This window comes from Manis pentadactyla, chromosome 8, assembly GCF_030020395.1.
Source record: "Manis pentadactyla isolate mManPen7 chromosome 8, mManPen7.hap1, whole genome shotgun sequence".
In the NCBI taxonomy this organism is placed as follows: domain Eukaryota; kingdom Metazoa; phylum Chordata; class Mammalia; order Pholidota; family Manidae; genus Manis; species Manis pentadactyla.
Window position 1 is genome coordinate 91239288 of NC_080026.1, and position 17333 is coordinate 91256620.

Consider the following 17333-nt stretch of genomic DNA (forward strand, 5'->3'; position numbering starts at 1 on the left):
GGGCATTCCTGTGGGCTTGGCCTGACCTTTTAGGGGCAGGGTTTGTGGATGAAGGGGGAGCACACTTGCTACCTTCACTTCCACAGCAACTTTCTTCTTATTACTGCTGCCCCCAGGGCCTCCCCTCTCCATAACTCTGTCCTCATCTTCTCAGCCCAGGATCACTTTGTATCCTGCTGTCTGTTTCTTCCTCTGCCCCTTTTAAGCAGTTTGCAAAGAGAAGATGGTGATGAGGATTATGTGGTATTATTACAACAAAAAATTACATAGTACTTCTATGTATGCAGCACTGATCTAAGTACTTTATATGGATTAATCATTTAATCGCGACAACCACCCAATGGGGGTAGGTGTTACTGTCATTCCCATTTTATAGATGAGGAAATTGAGGCCCAGATCATAAGGAACCAGCCCCTTGAGTCACACAGCTCATAAGTGATAGATCTGGGATTTGAACCCAGGCAGTCTGGCTTCAGATGTCACAGTTTTAGCAACATGGAATACTCTTAGACTGCTTTTTGTCTTTGTTTTATGTATGTATTTAAAATTTTTTGACACTGAGGAAATGTGAAGGCTGTGGGCAAGGAGGAAGATCCAGGGGATGAAGCAAAGGATTGTTAATTGAAAAACAGGGGTGAAACAGGAACCTCCTTTCTTCCATAAGTTTTGTGTTAAGTTAAAATAAGTATTAGTGGCCCATTTTTCTGAGCTCTCTTAGGGATCTACAGAGTGCTCTGATAAACCAAGGGCCCCATTTTGCGCATGAAGGAACTCAGCCTCACAGACTATGAACGGTGGTAATTCTTGGAGTTGTAATTCTCATCTTCTGTGATGTGCAATCATTTTCAGTAGATTTTTAAACCTTGTATTTGAAATAATACTATGCTCACAGGAAGGTTTTAAGATAAACACAAACATTTCCTGCATATGCTCTTCCCCTGGATTCTCCGGCTGTTTTACTTGCTTTGTCCTTCTTTGGCTCTTTCCCTCCCCCTCTGCACACACACACACACATGCACACACATGCACACACAAGCACACAATATCCCAGAAGTTTCAGTGCAGTTTTAAGCTTCAGTAATTTTGGAAGCATAAATGCAATCTTGTTAAAACATCAGTTATTTAGTTTTGGGAATTTTGAATAATAAATATTTAGGTATTTCTTGTAGTCATTGCCTGCCATTTTCAGTCAGAGAAACTGAGTCTCTGTGGTATTGGTAGAGGATTTTTAAAATAAACATGTTGGCAGAAAAAAAAAGTTCTTTAGGCATTAAAATGTTGAGTTCAGAGGGGCTGGGTGACTTCCCCTTTCGCTGGTCACAGGCATAGGATAGCCTGGGGGTAGCTTCCCTTCCAGAGCAGCTTCGTAGCCCTGGATTGTGGGCATTGCACAAACACGGTGTTTCATCCTCAACAGAGTACTTTGGGGTGGCTGTGTTTGGCTTGGATGTGGGGACCAGTCACAGGTCCCCATCCGTGCAAACTCACTTCCACAGCCCGAGCTCTCCCCACCACTTCCTGCCGGCAGCCTGCCTTTTGCTGTCCAGCTCTCCTGAAGGCCACTGGGGAGCCTGCAGCTTCTGAGCGCCGATGACGTGGGGTGTGCAGATGGGTTTAGTAATGGGTTTATCATCACTCAGAAATAGAGGTCGCGGGAAGCTTAGCCAGGCTTCTCTAGGGAAGGTGGTCATGTGTCCCCTCAGTCCGAGCCACCCGCTGCGGCCATAGCCTGGGTGGTAGTGACTCAGGGACAGAGGCTCCTAACTCAAAGCCGACAGGATCCCCTTTACCATGGCAGGAAAGTCAGGCTTCGGAGCTGAGTTAGCAGCATTCTGGGGAGAGATGGGGGTAGGGATATTGTCTTCCAGCCCCCTGTCCAGCATACCACTGTGGGCAAAGCCTTCGGGCAGATGGCCTCGTCTGGGCACGCAGGCTGTGGTGGCTTCCTGTGGCTGTGTGGTTTGGCCCTGCCAGCACTGCCTTCTGGGCCTCTAGAAGCTCCGTGGCTGTGTCAGTCCCAAGAATAAGGGAGGTCTAGTGTCACGACATTCATGTGAAAGAGACTGGGGTTACCTTGACTGTAGCATGGTTGCCCAAAGAGTATATACAGTTTGACTCTGAACAATGCAGGGGTTAGGAGTGCTGACCTCCCACATAGTCAGAAATCCATGTATAACTTTTGACTCCCCCAAAACTTAGCTACTAATAACCTACTATTGACTGGAGCTTTACCAATAACATAAACAGTTGATCAACACATATTTTGTATGTTATATATATCATATGCTGTATTCTTATAGTAAAATAAGCTAGAGAAAATGTTTTTTTAAACTGTTGGAAACTTCCAAAAATTTTCCAATGAACTTATTTTAAAAATCCACATATAAGTGGACCTGTGCAGTTCAAACTCAGGTTGTTCATGAGTCATCTGTATATGCTTTGGTTACATTAATAGAGCTAAGGAAATGGTAGGTTCTTAATTCAGCTAAGCTCTTCTCTAGTTACAATTCATATGAAACATTATATCCAGTTCAAGGTATATTTTAGAGATGAGGGGGAGGAATTAGATCCAAAATAGAGGTGGTGATATTTCCACCATTGGTAGTGTTCACGCAGAGGCTAGGGGAAGTGTTCTGGGTTCTAGTGGACTGTAAAGTACATATCCCAGACAATGTGTTGTGGAGCAGGCGAGCTTAAATTGCAACCCATGAAATAAATTGTGGTGTAGTCACACCATAAAATACTATGCAGAAGTGAGAACAAACAGTCTAGAAGGATGCACGACTGTGTGGCTGACCCTCATACACACAGTATAGAGTGAAAGAAGGCAGACACCAAAGAGGGCACGTTGTCATTCTATTTATACACAGTAGACAGACTGACGACACTAATCAAGAGTGTTAGAAGTCAGAGAGGCTGGCAATCGCCCTTGAGAGGTTGGTGGCAATGGTAGTGACTTCAGGGGGCCCACTGGGTGTCTGGTGTTGATAACATTGTGTTTTGTGATGAGGTGCTGTTGACATGGGTGGGTGCAGCTTCTGTGAACCCAGTGACCTCTACACTTAGGATTGTGAGCTCTTTTGTGTGTGCGTGCATATTGTACTTCAGTAAAAAAAGTAAAAATATGATAGTTTGAAGATTGTTAAATCACTCAGTGGGCTGAAGACTGTGGAATTGCTCATGGAACTTCTGAAATTGCAGAGAGAGAGGGAGACAGAGAGAGAGATACAGCAAAGGAGCCAGACAGGCCTCCCCAAGGGCCTCTGGAGACCCAGAGAGGCCTGTCTTAGGGAGGGATGAACTGATTCTCTATTATTTAAAAATTTCCTCAATACCCAGATAATACACCTTAATGCCCACTGAGGGGCCAGTTCTATTTGCAGGGTTTGAAATGCTTCCTAAGCTGTGCTGGCACAGAGGGCAGGCTCTTTTTGAGGGAGTCTTCTCTGGAGTTCACACCCAACATGAATTTTCAAGCCCAGCAGCTGTGGGATGGGCAGCGGGGGTGGACCTGCTCCTTTATGCGTGTCTTGGAGGGAATCATTCACATTTTTCCCTAAAATGCCCAGTCGCCTTGTCCCTTCTGACTGCTCTCTTGTGCTTCCTCCAGCTTTTTGATCATGTTGCCGAGTGCCTGGGAGACTTCATGGAGAAAAAGAAAATCAAGGACAAGAAATTGCCTGTGGGATTCACATTTTCTTTCCCTTGTCGGCAATCCAAGATAGATGAGGTAAGGACGTTCTGGAGTATCAAGCTTTACGGAAGCCAAAGAGTGGAAAAACTAACGAACCCTCTTCCTCACTGCTGCTCCCTTCTGCTTACAGGATCGCCTTGCATGTCTTTTTTTGGAAACATTTTTGGGAATTAATACAAGGACATGAAATTGTGTTTATTTTTCAATGACTTCAGTTATTTATATATTTTTGGAGACAAAATCATGGCATTTGTATCCATCAGGTACAGAGAAGTGTTATTACTAAGCTCGTGCTCATGACTAGCCTGCTGGTCTGCAGGGTAGTAACATCGAGGCATGTGGCGCCCCCCCACACTTCTGGGTAGCATCCCTGTGCCTCTTCATCAGTAGGCTAAGTGCCCTCTCCTGAGCACTGCTTCATGTGCTGGAGCCAGTATACCTGTATGACTTGTGCAGCCACATAAAGTTAGAGCAAGAAGGGGCTTGACAGCTCCCAGCAGGCCAAGGCCCTCGTTCCACAGATGGACAATGAGGTCTTCCAAGGTCAGAGAGCTTATTAATGGCAGTTCTAGGATCAGAATCCCAGGCTCCGCTTCCCACCCAGTAGGCCCCTACCTGCCCCACCCCGCCTCCCCCGACACACACATGCATACACACAAGGGTTTCTGAGGTGCTCCATTTGGGAGGGCTGTGGCCAGTCCAGACCCTGTCTGCTATCTGCCATTGCTGCATCTCCAAGGTGTCAGATCACTTTGGCTTCCAGGGCTTCTCCCCAAGCCTTTCACAAAGCCTGTTGTTGGTACTGTTTCTCTTGGCTTTTGAGAACCGAGACATGACAGTCACACTCCCTGGGCAGGGAAAGTGTGGGACAGCCCATCCCACCAGGTGGGAGAGGGCCTGGGAATGACACGGCTGTGTTCCCTGTGCTCACTCATTTATTAGCGGCTGCTGACCGACCTCTGTCCCTGCACAGACCTGGCTAGGCCCTGGGTGACGACAGCCGTGAGCAGCCATGCCTGCCCGCCAAAAGGTGCAGCCTTCAGGAACAAGGCCTTGCAGAGGCAGGAAAGGAGTGTTCTCAGGAGCATCAGAGCCCAGCGGAGTGGAGCAGACGTGCCTGGCAGAGAGGCTTGCAGGCAGATAGGAGCCGAAGGCAGGGCCCCACCTTCAGGCCTTGACCCACAACTGGGGAGGGCTTCCTAGGTCTGGCCGTGCTACCTGTTGGGAAACCAATGGATTATAGGCCCTAATTACCCATCCAGGGAGCCTGTGACCACTCCTCAAGACTGCCTGGGAACTTCAAGATTATCCAAATATAGGTCAACTGCCTTATTCCACAGATGAGCAAAATGGCGTTAGGGGAACTGCGTGCAAGAGAATGGGCAAAATCTTATGATTTCCAACCCCATGTTCTTTCTACAACACCATGTTCTCAGAGGTTTTGTGGTGGTGGTTGTTGGGGAGAGAGCTTGAGGAAAAGAAAACTGAGTATCCGTGGGCTTTTGGAATGCTGGCTTAGCTGCAGGCTGCTGCTGAGCAAAGAACCCCACATTCTCCCAAGTGTTCCCCCTTCCTGGTGCACCTGGCAGGCCGTGTGGCTTTCACAGCTAGTGAGGAGGCTCCATGCAGACATGCTCCCTCCTCTTCCTGTGTCATCCCTGGAGGCCTGTGAGGTCTGGAGGACAGCTCTTCCTGACCCTGCCACCTTTATAGTGACTTTCTCCATTCCATGGAAAATGGTCAAGTATAACAATTATTTTTCTTTTCTAGTATCTTTGATTTTCAAGCAAAAAAATACAAAAACAATATGTAAAACTACGAAGTAACATAAAGATATAAGCAAAAACCAAAATTCCTACTCTTCTACATTCCCAAGTGAAAACCATTGGATGTCTGTCCTTTTTGGTGTTTCTCCATTAAGATACAAACAGAAACGGGTCATGTTGTCTAAGTAGTAGACTTGCTGCTTACAAATGGGGGTAAAGTTCCAAAGTTTGGGAAGAGGCATAAATCATACATAGTCAATACCCTTAAATCTCTAGGACCTGACTTTTGAAGTTCAATAGCCAAGAAGTATCTTATCATTTTATTTCTCTCCCCAATTTGGCTCTGACTTTGTTTCCTTGGGGCAGTGGAAGCCGAGGTCTGGTTTGAAAGTAGGGAAGAGCAATCAGGTAATAACAGGATTTCTCCTGTTCTCTATTTAAATGAAGTCTGGCAACGCGGCTGACGTGCAGTCAGGTCTACATGCTCTGTGACACTGTGGTGCTGGCCAGCCTTTTGCTGTATTTCAGTGGGAGCTGCAGGTTTTTTCCCATGGCGGCTCCCAGGGAAATCTGTCGTGTGGGTGGCTGAACAGGAAATGGGACAAAGTCTGGCTCTGTTACCCAGTGTGGTCTGGAGTGAGCCACTTGTCCCCTCTGGGCCTCTGCTTTGTCACTGCCCTTGAGCAGTCTCCCCAGGGACCTGGGGGTTCTGGAGGCCTCCCAGCCCTTGTCTGACTCCACTTGCTCTCTCCTTGGCAGGCCATCCTGATCACTTGGACAAAGAAATTTAAAGCAAGTGGAGTGGAGGGAGCAGATGTGGTGAAGCTGCTCAGCAAAGCCATCAAAAAGCGTGGGGTAACTTCTCCCGGGCCACCTGCCTGAGCCATTTGGAGGTGGGGGAGCGTGGGGAAAAGGCTATGTTCTCAAACAGAGCAAGGTCCTTTCCGGGGGCAAAAGTACATAGCCTGAGGCATCACACGGGGCATCTTGAAGACCCCGGCAGGTGAGTGGTGAGGGTCCACAGTCCAGAGGTCGGGCGGTTCCAAGCATAGCTGCCCAAATGAGCCCAACCCAGAGGACAGCTGGGCCATGCAGGAGCCGGGCGTTGCCAGTGCAGCCTGCCATGGTAGAACAAGGGGCTCATGGATGTAGTGGGATGGTTTGCAGAGGGCTGTGGCTCTGTGAGTGAAACTCTGCAAAGAATCTTAAGCCAGATGCTTCAGGGGACTGTGCAGTTCCTGTAATTTAATCACCAGGCTCTGATCCAGTTCTCTGAGTGGCCACAGTAATGAAAGCTGCACCACTAGCACCAGAGGTGCCGGGAAACAGGAGCTCTCCTGCCATGTACTCTTTACCGCTTGTGATCTCTGTCCCCTCCTACAAGTGGACAGTGACACCCTTTGTCCCTGCCCAGGACTATGACGCCAGCATTGTGGCCGTGGTGAATGACACAGTGGGGACCATGATGACGTGTGCATATGACGACCAGCAGTGTGAAGTTGGCCTCATCATTGGTAACATGCCCCCCACCCTGTCCTTGTCCCTTCCTTCAGCTGGTGTTTCTACAAGGCACTGCGCCCTCCCACATGGTTTTATGTGGCTACAGCTTCTGATCTGTCTCTTCAAGGCACTGGCACGAATGCTTGCTATATGGAGGAACTGAGATACATAGACCTGGTGGAGGGCGACGAGGGGAGGATGTGCATCAACACGGAGTGGGGGGCCTTTGGGGACGACGGGGCCCTGGAAGACATCCGCACCGAGTTTGACCGGGAGATAGACCGGGGGTCTCTCAATCCCGGAAAACAGCTGTGAGTCCCTTTTCTTCCTTTTCACTTAATGTTTTCTTACTTGTTGCATATATGATTTAGGGGACACTTAATGAAAGGTTTGGACTGGGAGATGAAAGGGGCAGAAAGCCAGATGATCACAGAGGAGCAAGCCCATCAAGTCTGCGTTACCCGTCACTCCTTCTCTGGATATGTACACACCTGTGGCGTCTACAGCTGTAGAAGCACATTTGCAATGAATGCTTTTGTTTAATGACATGGCTGTGTCTTTGTGAAAACTTGAAAACTAAATGCATAGAAGCATTAGTATAAAGCTAAGGTTTAAAAACATTTCCATATATTGTAGTTACCAGTGTTGCCTCTCAGGGTGAGAGAGGCCATGTGGTCCGCGGGGTGTCCGCAGAGCAAGGGAGAGTGTGTCTGTTCACTCAGCACATGTTTCCTGTGCACCTACTACATGCCAGCTCTGTGCTAGGCTCTGAGGATACAAAGCAGCACCTTCCCTTCAAAGATTTAAGATGTTATTTGGTGAGGTAAGTCACACATGCAAAGGAGTAGGTGAGAACCACATGAGTCATACAGATTTTAGGGAGATTGGAGAATGGAGAAACTTCTTCCATTAGTGTACAGACAGATGGATCAGAGTTGATAAAGAACATCAGGTTTATTGGGCAAGTTGTTTGGGCTTTGGAGAGGTCGTGGCTGTGGAAGTATGAGTGGCATTGTGCAGGGCAGTGTGGGTGTTGCCTCATTGGAGCTACTTACTTCCTGAAGCACATGCTCAGGTTCCTCTGTGATGTTAGCATGCTGCTAGCTCTCTCTTGGCCTCCCAGTAGCCTTATCCGGGAACTGGACGGCATCAGCGTGCTGCGAGGTGTTCACTGACCCTGTTGGCTTAACAGCCCTTATCCTATGCCAGAGAGAAATGGGAGCATTTTGAAACCTCTCATCCAAAAGATCTAGATATCCCAGGCTGAACAATTGGGCTTTCCACCTGAATTAATGGAATTGCATTACTGGCCTGTGCCCCTCCACTGGGAGTGGTGGTGGTCAATGGACTAGGTTTCTCAGTGAGAGAGTCCCAAGTTCTTAGAATTAGACTTGAATATCTACTTTGCTTCCTGCGACTAGGGCAGCAGCTTGGTGATAAAGGGCCCCAGTGCCAAAGCAGTGACAGCCAAAGGTTTTTTCCCCTCCCCAATCCATTGACCTAACTTCTAATTTTAACGTCTGGCCCCAGCTGGCATGAGGGTATTTCACGAGCCTGTTTATATGTTTCATGGGAGATCTGTGGATGTGCTTGATTACAGAGCTCCCTGAGGCACCTCGGGAGGTGTTCTGTAATATGTGGCATAAGCACCATAGAGCATCTCTGAAATCCTCAGATCTCCACATTCCCAAGCATATGTGACCCCAAGGGTTTCAGATAAGAGATTATGTGCCTGTAGTTACTATCAATCACTTAATCAGAAGTTGCCTTTCTCAGCAGAGCAGGTGGGGCAGTTACCTGTGGCAAGAGAGCAGTATGGCCTAGGTGTCTGTATCCTTAGCCCCAGTGTGAATACCCTGTGCCGGTTGGGTGGAAACCTAGATTTCTCTGACATCCATTTTGACGTATTTCTGAATTTTTCTGAAGGGCTGAACTGTATCCCCAGGCTGAACTGGGAACTGGGCTCACAGTTAGTTTGCAATAAACATTTTTGGAATGGAATGAAGATGGATATGTGGATAGATGGATGGGGGGTCATGGGAATGGGAGGTAGATGTAGGATGGGTGGTGGATGGGAGATGGGAAGTGGCTGGGTGGAAAAACAGGTGGCTGGACGACAGCGTAAAAGGGTGGGGTGAAGCCCATCTTCTCCAGTAGGCTTCCCTGCTTACTGATCACCATAGGTCAGGTCTTGTTGTGAACAATGCCAAAGAGATGATAAATTATTGAATTGCGTCACATATTCCTGGAAATAGGCAACTGGCCAGATAGTTTTTTGCCAAAGCAGATTTTTGCTCTTCTCCCAGGCTCTGGCATGAGTTTTTGGGTCTTCGCTTTGTCTTCTGTGCAGTGCCATGTTCTTCAAAGCCATTTTATCCTCACTGTGCCAGGGAAAGGTGTTTGTTAATTTAACTGATGAAGAAATGAATCCACTGCGACAATCTGATAGAACAAAAGTGGCCCAAGACTGTTGATGTTTAATCTGGCTTAAGGTTGGGGTTTTCTGCCCTGTTGAAAGTTTGAGTTTTTCACCGTGAGCTTTCAAAAAGTGTCTTCAAGAGGCATCCCATCATTTATGGACAAAAATCACCAGGGATGTTCTGGAGGAGTGGCTTTTCATTCCTGACTGCACACTGGAATTTCATGGGGGCCTTTGAAAACCATCCTGCTGTGCAGGCGTCCCTCACCCACCCATCTCCCTTCCCAGGCCTGATTCAGTTGGCCTGGGCTGGGACCTGTCCTCAGGAGCCTAAAAGTTTCCCAACTGATTCCACTTTTTAACCAGGCCTGAAAACATAGGTGTATTAGATTTGTGCAAAGCCTCTCAGTGCCAAGGTGGGCTCTAGACCACCACACATCCATTCCTTCATTTTGATTGAGGCTTGTGTTTATAGAGTTTACAGACTGTGTGTGCCCCTCCACTGGGAGTAGAGGGTATTTCCTTATCTGTGATATGGAGGTAATGATAGTGTCTGCCTCATAGGGTGTCCGTGAGGATGAAATAAGTTAATACATGTGAAGCACTTAGTAAACTGTGAGACACCTAACAAGGGCCATAGCTCATTACTAGCCAGACACTGCAGCCCTTTACTTGTATTAACCCATGTCCTCCATACAGCAGCCTTGTAAGTAGGGCCGTGCCATCATCCTGATTATCTAGGCTGGGAAACCAAGGCCCAGAGAGCTGAGCAGCACAGCCACTGCAGAGCCAGGGCTACGCCCAGGCAGTCTGGCTTCTGCCTGTTCTGAGATTCCAGCTCAGGGCTGCACAGAGCCTGTTCCCACAGGTAATTGGGGCAGCACCTGGGCAGCTAGGATGCAGAAAGGTACTCTTCTGCCAGGGATCCTCAACACAGCCATGGCTGGAGTGGTTCTGTCTGGTCCTGTCAGGAGCAGGAACAATGAGAACTGTGTTTCTCTGCGGCCTGTGTTGGAGAGAGGGAGGGCTGAGTGCTCAGGTCCCAGCAGCATCCCTGGCTCCCGGGCCCAGCTCTGAAGGGACAGACCGTTTTGCTCTCTTGTCACAGCAGCCTCCGAGGAGAGGTTGGCCACCGGATGTGGGCCTACCACTTTGGTCTGTCCTGCTCAGGGCTTCCTCTTGGCCCCTGCTCAGCCAGGATGGGGCCTAAGTCTGGCTTAGCTATTGCATCAAGCCCCAGTTTGCAGGCCTCTGCCCTGTAGCGCTGGGCTCACCGTGGCTGCGGCAGTGCACACCTCCCAGGGGAAGTGAGAGAGCAGATCCACTCCCTGACTGGCCAGTGGCTGAATGTGACCAGAGCAGTGGGATGAGCCGATTGGCTTTTAGCTGCTTAGAGCCCTCCCACGGAGTTTAGGGTCAGCCCAGTGCTTTCCAGCCCTAAAGCAAGTTCTTGGTCCTTTCGGCTAGAGAAGGAGAGCTTGGCTGTCAGGGAGGTGACCAGTGACGAGTCTCCTGGAGAATGGCTGCATCTCAGCCCCGTCATCTACTCAACCTTCCCTCGGAGAAGGCATTTACCTTTTCTTAGCTGGGAAATGGAGAGACTACTTCTGGGCCACCCCCAACTCACAGGGCTTGGGGATCACCCTGCGAGCGTGATGGAGATGAAGGCCCTAAAAAGTGCAGTGTATTGTAGATTATCATATTCTGTTTATTTCTATCTGGGGGCCTTCTTGCCATCCCCAGTCTAAATCCTAACATTTTCCCTGCCCTGGGGCAGCCTTCCCTGCCTGCCCCTGTCCCTGTCCCATGGTGCTCACCTCCTGTTGCCCACCCTGGGGGTCTGGATGACACCTACCCCCTCTTCCCCCAACCCCTTGCTATCTCCTCATCATTGAACCAAACAAGTGCATGGTGTTTCCTGCCAGTGAGACTGAGCTTGTGGGGGTGAGGGGGTACCTTCCCCTCCTCTGTGTCTGCTGCAATCCTCGTGAGCTGCCCAGAGGTGGGCATGTAGGAAGGAACTGACCAGTGCCTGGGCACCTTTCTCCTGCAGGTTTGAGAAGATGGTCAGTGGCATGTACCTGGGGGAGCTGGTTCGACTGATCCTGGTCAAGATGGCCAAGGAAGGCCTCTTATTTGAAGGGCGGATCACCCCAGAGCTGCTCACGAGAGGAAAATTTAACACCAGTGATGTGTCAGCCATTGAAAAGTAGGTGCTGCCCCTTGAGGCCTTCTGGGGGGTGGGGCAGAGCAGAGCAATGGGTCCTGGTTGGGTGGGCTCATCCCTCAGGAGTGTCAGGCCTTTCTGAGTCAGTCTTCCCTCTCTCACTGACCCAACCTGCACTGGTCTCCCTGCAGGTACCTGGTGGCAGCGCATTAAAGAATATTTTAGTTCGCAGCAAATACTTCCTGGATGATTTAGTTACAAAAGCAGCCTCTTCTCCTTCACGCCCCCTGCAACCCAACACACACATAGGGTGAGATTAGAGGCCAGGAAGCAGATGATCCTAGTGGTGAACAAGGAACTGACTGAGCCTGGGGCCTGGGCCTGGAACTCCCCCTTGGGATTTCAGGACCTTCTCTGGACTGTGTTCCTGGGAACCTTAATGACCTTGAGATAATTAGGTGTTCTCTGAAGAAAGGGTTCTGTGGCCAGTAGGATTGGGAAATACTGCATATTTATCCTCCATTTAGAGATTGAAGTATTCATTATTATGTTAAGGAAAACCCAGTTCACTCTATTTAACCCATCATTTCCCAAACTTCTTTGTGCCTGAATCACCCTTCCCACTGCCCTTTACCCCCACACACAGAAAGTTAACACCTGCTAACAGTCAGAAGTGTTCCCTGGCATAACTAGTGTTGAGACACACTGGTTAACAGATGAGACAGGGCAGATAGATATAGAAGGACAGAGTCCAGCCATCAGCCTATTAGCCTCAACTTAAGGAACACAGACTTCTCTGCTTTGACTGTTATTTGTGGTCCTTCACCCTGAGAGGGAAGGTGAACATGATTCTATTGGCAATGTGACATAGTTGGGCACCTCCAATTCTAAGGGACTCCTGTCTTGCGACTGGCTTCCATGTGCCACCAGGTTCTCTAAAGATACAGCTAGCTTGCTGCTGTAAATGGCCTTTCATCTCTGCATGAAGCAGTCATTCCCAGCACCCCTGCTGTGGTCCTGGAAATTCAGATAATGCGGGGGCTTCATAGCTCTGGCTCCTGGGAGAAGATGCGCATTAGCTGTCTTTGTGTTTAGAGAAGGAGGCTGACAGAAGTGGAAAGGAGTTGACCTGGGCTTAACACTTCTGTCACATCCGAGTGTTGGCATTTGTCCCAGGATCACGCTCCTTTGGGAGCAGTCAGGGCAGTCACAGAAGCAGGGAGCCACACTACTGAGAACAGGAGGCTCATAGCTTCTCTTCAAAGTCATTGACAAAGTCAGGAAATGCCTGGTTTGTTCCTGAGTTGTCTGCTGGTTTACCAAGAAAGAAAAATCCTCCTGAACTTCTAATAAAGGCTATCTCAGAAAAATCTGAACATCCTACTGGGGCAGATGTTGGAAACATTATCATTAAGATTAGAAGCAAGGCAGTATCACCCATTTCTATTAAACATTATCCTGGAGTTTGGGCCAGTGCTTAAAAGAAAAAGAAAAAGGAAAAGGAAATTAGAGACATAAGAATCAAAAAAAGAGGAAGTAAAAACTGTCATTATTTGCAGACGGTAATTGGATAGAACACCAAAAAATGTCTAGACAAATGAATAGAGTAACGAGAGGTTAGAAGTTGTCTGGAGAAAAGATACAGAAGTCAGCTATATTGCTGTGTATTGACAATAAAAATATCTACATATTTTAAAAATAAACCTTTTATTTTTAGGGTATTTCTAGATTTGTGGGAACATTGCAAAGATAGCACAGGGTTCCCACATATCCTTGACCCAATTTTCCCTATTGTTAACATCTTAACATTATTACTTCGGCACATTAAGAGAAAAAATATAAGAAAAAAATGTGTTTCTTTTTCCTAAGGACACCATCTGTAATAGTAACAAAACTATAAAGTACCTTGGAGTGAATCCAACAAAAGATACAGAAAACACTTAACCAGAAAATTAAAATTTGACTAGAAAACATCAAGGAAGGATATGTAAGCCTTCCAGGGTAACTCATAGATCCCCAGAACAGGAGATCCCAAGCCTCCTGAGCACTGAGCCCTGGGGTGGAGGCAGCCAGAGCCACGTGGTTCTACCTCTCTGGGTGCCTGGCGTGTCATAGCGCATCAGAGTGCAGTTCTTTCTCCTGCTCCCCTTCTCATGCTCTTCTCAGGCGTTTGACCGTCTTAACTCCCATGCCATACACACAAGGTGACCTTCTGATCTTTCCAGGACCTCTGAGCCTCAGTGGTTTGCTCTCCCTGGTGTGGTCCTTACTTATAAATAAGTACGGGCCTCTAACCCCACAGGAATAAGGAAGGCCTTCACAATGCCAAAGAAATCCTGACCCGCCTGGGAGTGGAGCCATCTAATGATGACTGCATCGCTGTCCAGCATGTGTGCACCATTGTGTCCTTTCGTTCTGCCAACCTGGTGGCTGCGACGCTGGGCGCCATCTTGAACCGCCTTCGAGATAACAAGGGCATACGCAGGCTGCGGACCACGGTTGGTGTCGACGGGTCTCTGTACAAGACGCACCCACAGTGAGTCTGCCCTTTGCTATCATTGGTACTCAGTACCTGTCTGGGCTCAGGACTTTCTCCAGAGGTCAGACTCTGGCACTCAGTGGAGGTTTTTGACAGATAAGACAACACCGATTTCTGGGCAGAAAGGTCAGAGCTGCCCACTTGGGAAGTATCTGGTCCTCAGCTGATCTCACTAGTGTTGCTGTTGCTCTGCATGCTGTCATCTCTCCTCTTTTCATAAGTCTTGTTGGAGATTATGTAGTTCCCAGGATGCTGGGTGGAATGTGTCTATATTTTAAATTCTCTTGCCTGTCTGCATTTCATCAGAATCCTTCATCTTTACTATATAGCTGGGGGCACAGTTGCAGTGCCCATATTCTTGTTTTAGAAGCTCCAGTGAAAGTCCCCCAAACCCTAAGACTTTACCTTTTTAAATGGGCAACCTGTTGATGCTTTGCATCTGAGAGCCAGAGGGAGGTGCCAGGGATCAGCAGTCCCCCTGACGACAGGGACTCATCGCCATGCTGCTCTCTGGTCTGTTGGGTGCTGTAGCTTCAAGAGCCTTCTGTGGCCACTAAGAGCATGGTTTGTACCATTTTGTGAATTCTAAAGGCGAATTCTAAGTCTTTATATACTACATTTTTGTAACTGCCTGTGACGTTCTTGGTGTGGGACCTCAGATATTTCTCCATTGTCTATATAGTGTATATGAGGTGGCCTTGCAGACACTCTACCTTCACACCCAGTTTGAGTGACAACTCAAAAATAAAACACGCCTTGTGTGTGACTTAAATTGAAATCGTTCTGTGTTGCTGAGGCGATAGGGTTTAAGCTAGTTAGATGCTGTTAACTGCCAGGTTTATAATTTTATTTCTTTGTTTTCTCAAGGTACTTATAAAATTCTTGATAGTGAAACCAGCCATCTTTTGGTGGGGAGTGAATTTCTTGGCAAATTTGGAAATTACGGATTTGCAACATCGCATTCAAATTTTTTTTAATTGTAAAATTTACCGTCTGAACCATTTCTGAGTGTACAGTTCAGTTGTGTGAAGTGTGTTCACGCGGTTCTGCCATCACCACCACCAGCTGTCTCTAGAACTCTTCATCTACTACGTCCTCACATTTAAAAAAATTAACTGCTTGTTTATTTTAGAAATAATATATATTTGGTATAGAAATTTTAGGTAGTTCAAAAAATTACAGAGAAGTCATTTTTAATCCCCCCCACCCAGTTGATATTTTGGGATTCCAGTGTCCGCATTTCCTTTGGCAGGCAGCCTTCCATGGTTACAACAGACCGTAAGTATTGAGAAGGTTCTGTGTCTCACTGAATCCTGTCCTAAAGGCCTCTTCTAGCTCCGTGCTCAAAAAAAAATTTCTAGATGCTTGGGGCAGAGGGAAAGGGCCAAGTGAAAACAAAAAATTGATCATTGCCTCAATGCCAGTTACCAATCTAAGCATTTAATGAACTCACACGGCCCCCACTACATCACTGTCAGCTAGATACTGCCGCCCTCGAGGACTCCGAGGTCAGTGAGGGCGGAGCTCCCCGCTTGTCTCCTGGTCTGGCTTCCAAACACTGGGCTCTTGACCACTGTGCAGTATTATCTCCTTGTCATGCTGGTAGACAAAATCCTTTTTGGACCCTGAATTTTCTGTGTTCATTACACATATAATAATGAGAATCCTCTCTTTACATATGACTATGGGCAATTTCATTTTTCCTTTTTACTTAATCTGCATTTGCTACATGTTCTACAGTAGATATATATGTCTTATATAATGAGAAAACCAAGTATAGAAGATGGAATTAAAATGTGGAGAAAGAAAAGAAGGGGTCCCAGAGGTCCCTGACAGATGGCTCAATCCAACTGGGATGCACCCCTTCCCTCCCACCATCCTCCAGGTATTCCCGGCGTTTCCACAAGACTCTGAGGCGCTTGGTGCCTGACTCTGATGTGCGTTTCCTCCTCTCGGAGAGTGGCAGTGGCAAGGGGGCCGCCATGGTGACCGCGGTGGCCTACCGCCTGGCTGAGCAGCACCGGCAGATAGAGGAGACCCTGGCCCACTTCCGCCTCACCAAGGAGATGCTGCTGGAGGTGAAGAGGAGGATGCGGGCTGAGATGGATTTGGGGCTCAAGAAGCAGACACACGAAAAGGCAGCAGTCAAGATGTTGCCCTCCTTCGTCCGAAGCACTCCAGATGGGACCGGTGAGGGCCTGTGTGGGGGCTGACATGCCCCTCTGCTTTCCGGGCCAGTGACCCACTGAGAGTGGGACAGGGAGGTTGGCTTCTCCAGTGGGTGCATTTGCTCTGGGGTTGCATGATTTTGGCAAGAGCTAGACTCAAACTCTGCTTTCCATTTTTACCATTTTATCGCTGACCTGTCACATGTGTGACTTCCAGGCAAGCACCAGCTCTACCACCACAGCCCTGCTCAGTGGTAGAAAAACTTCTTGAAAGAACAAAGCTGGGCAAATCCTGCAGCACTGAGGTTGCTGTAGGATCTCTCACAAGCAATAAACCAGCAGAAGGATAAATACCCAATGCACCCTTCGTGAGCCCTGACAGTGTGCACGTGAGGCAGATGGGCCTGGGGATTTTCACACCCAGGCAGATTGGAGAACAGAATCCAACTCTTTATGTTGACCTTGCTGGTCCTCATTGGAGTTGCACTCTGTTGGTATTCTGAAGGGTTTCTTCGGTGCATCCTTGGAGTAATAAATGTCTGTGATATGAATGTGTTCTATGTGTAAGTTAACTTACTATTGCATTGTATTATTTATTGCATTGTAACCCACCCTAAACCTAGTGGCTTAAAACAGCAATCAGTTATTATTGATTACGTGTCTGAGGGTCAGCGGTTTGTTTATTACTCATATGGACCAGGCTCGACTCATGTTTGCTCTACTCATTCATGCAGTCACTGGTGGCCAGCTGGGAAACCTCCCTCACATGTCCAGCAGTTGGCTGGCTGTTAGCAGGGGTGCAGGAGTATCTGACCATGGGTCTCATCCTCCAGTGGGCCACGGGGCTTGTTCATATGGTAGCAGTAAGGTCCAGGAGGGAGAGGGAAGACTTCAAAGTTGGGACTGGCCTAGCTTTGCTTCTGCAATGCTCTGTTGGCCAAAGCAAGCAATGGGCTGGGCCAGATCCAGGGGGTTGAGAAGTAGATTCCATCTTTTAATGGGAAGAGCTGTAAAGTCAGTTTGCAAAGAGGCATGAGTATAGTGAGGAGAGTGATTGTGGCCATTTTTGCAAACATTCTA

At 48.0% G+C, this 17333-nt stretch overlaps 1 protein-coding gene across 2 annotated transcripts in view; it reads left to right on the forward strand.

Annotated features, from left to right (window-relative positions):
• Positions 1 to 17333, forward strand: part of HK1 (hexokinase 1) — a 64057-nt gene that overhangs the window by 31690 nt on the left and 15034 nt on the right. For both annotated transcript variants that reach the window (XM_036924009.2, XM_057505933.1), the window contains 7 exons: positions 3611 to 3730; positions 6220 to 6315; positions 6875 to 6974; positions 7088 to 7271; positions 11433 to 11588; positions 13849 to 14082; positions 15971 to 16275. In XM_036924009.2, the coding sequence (XP_036779904.2) occupies positions 3611 to 3730; positions 6220 to 6315; positions 6875 to 6974; positions 7088 to 7271; positions 11433 to 11588; positions 13849 to 14082; positions 15971 to 16275 (1195 nt within the window). The remainder of the gene's footprint in view (positions 1 to 3610; positions 3731 to 6219; positions 6316 to 6874; positions 6975 to 7087; positions 7272 to 11432; positions 11589 to 13848; positions 14083 to 15970; positions 16276 to 17333) is intronic.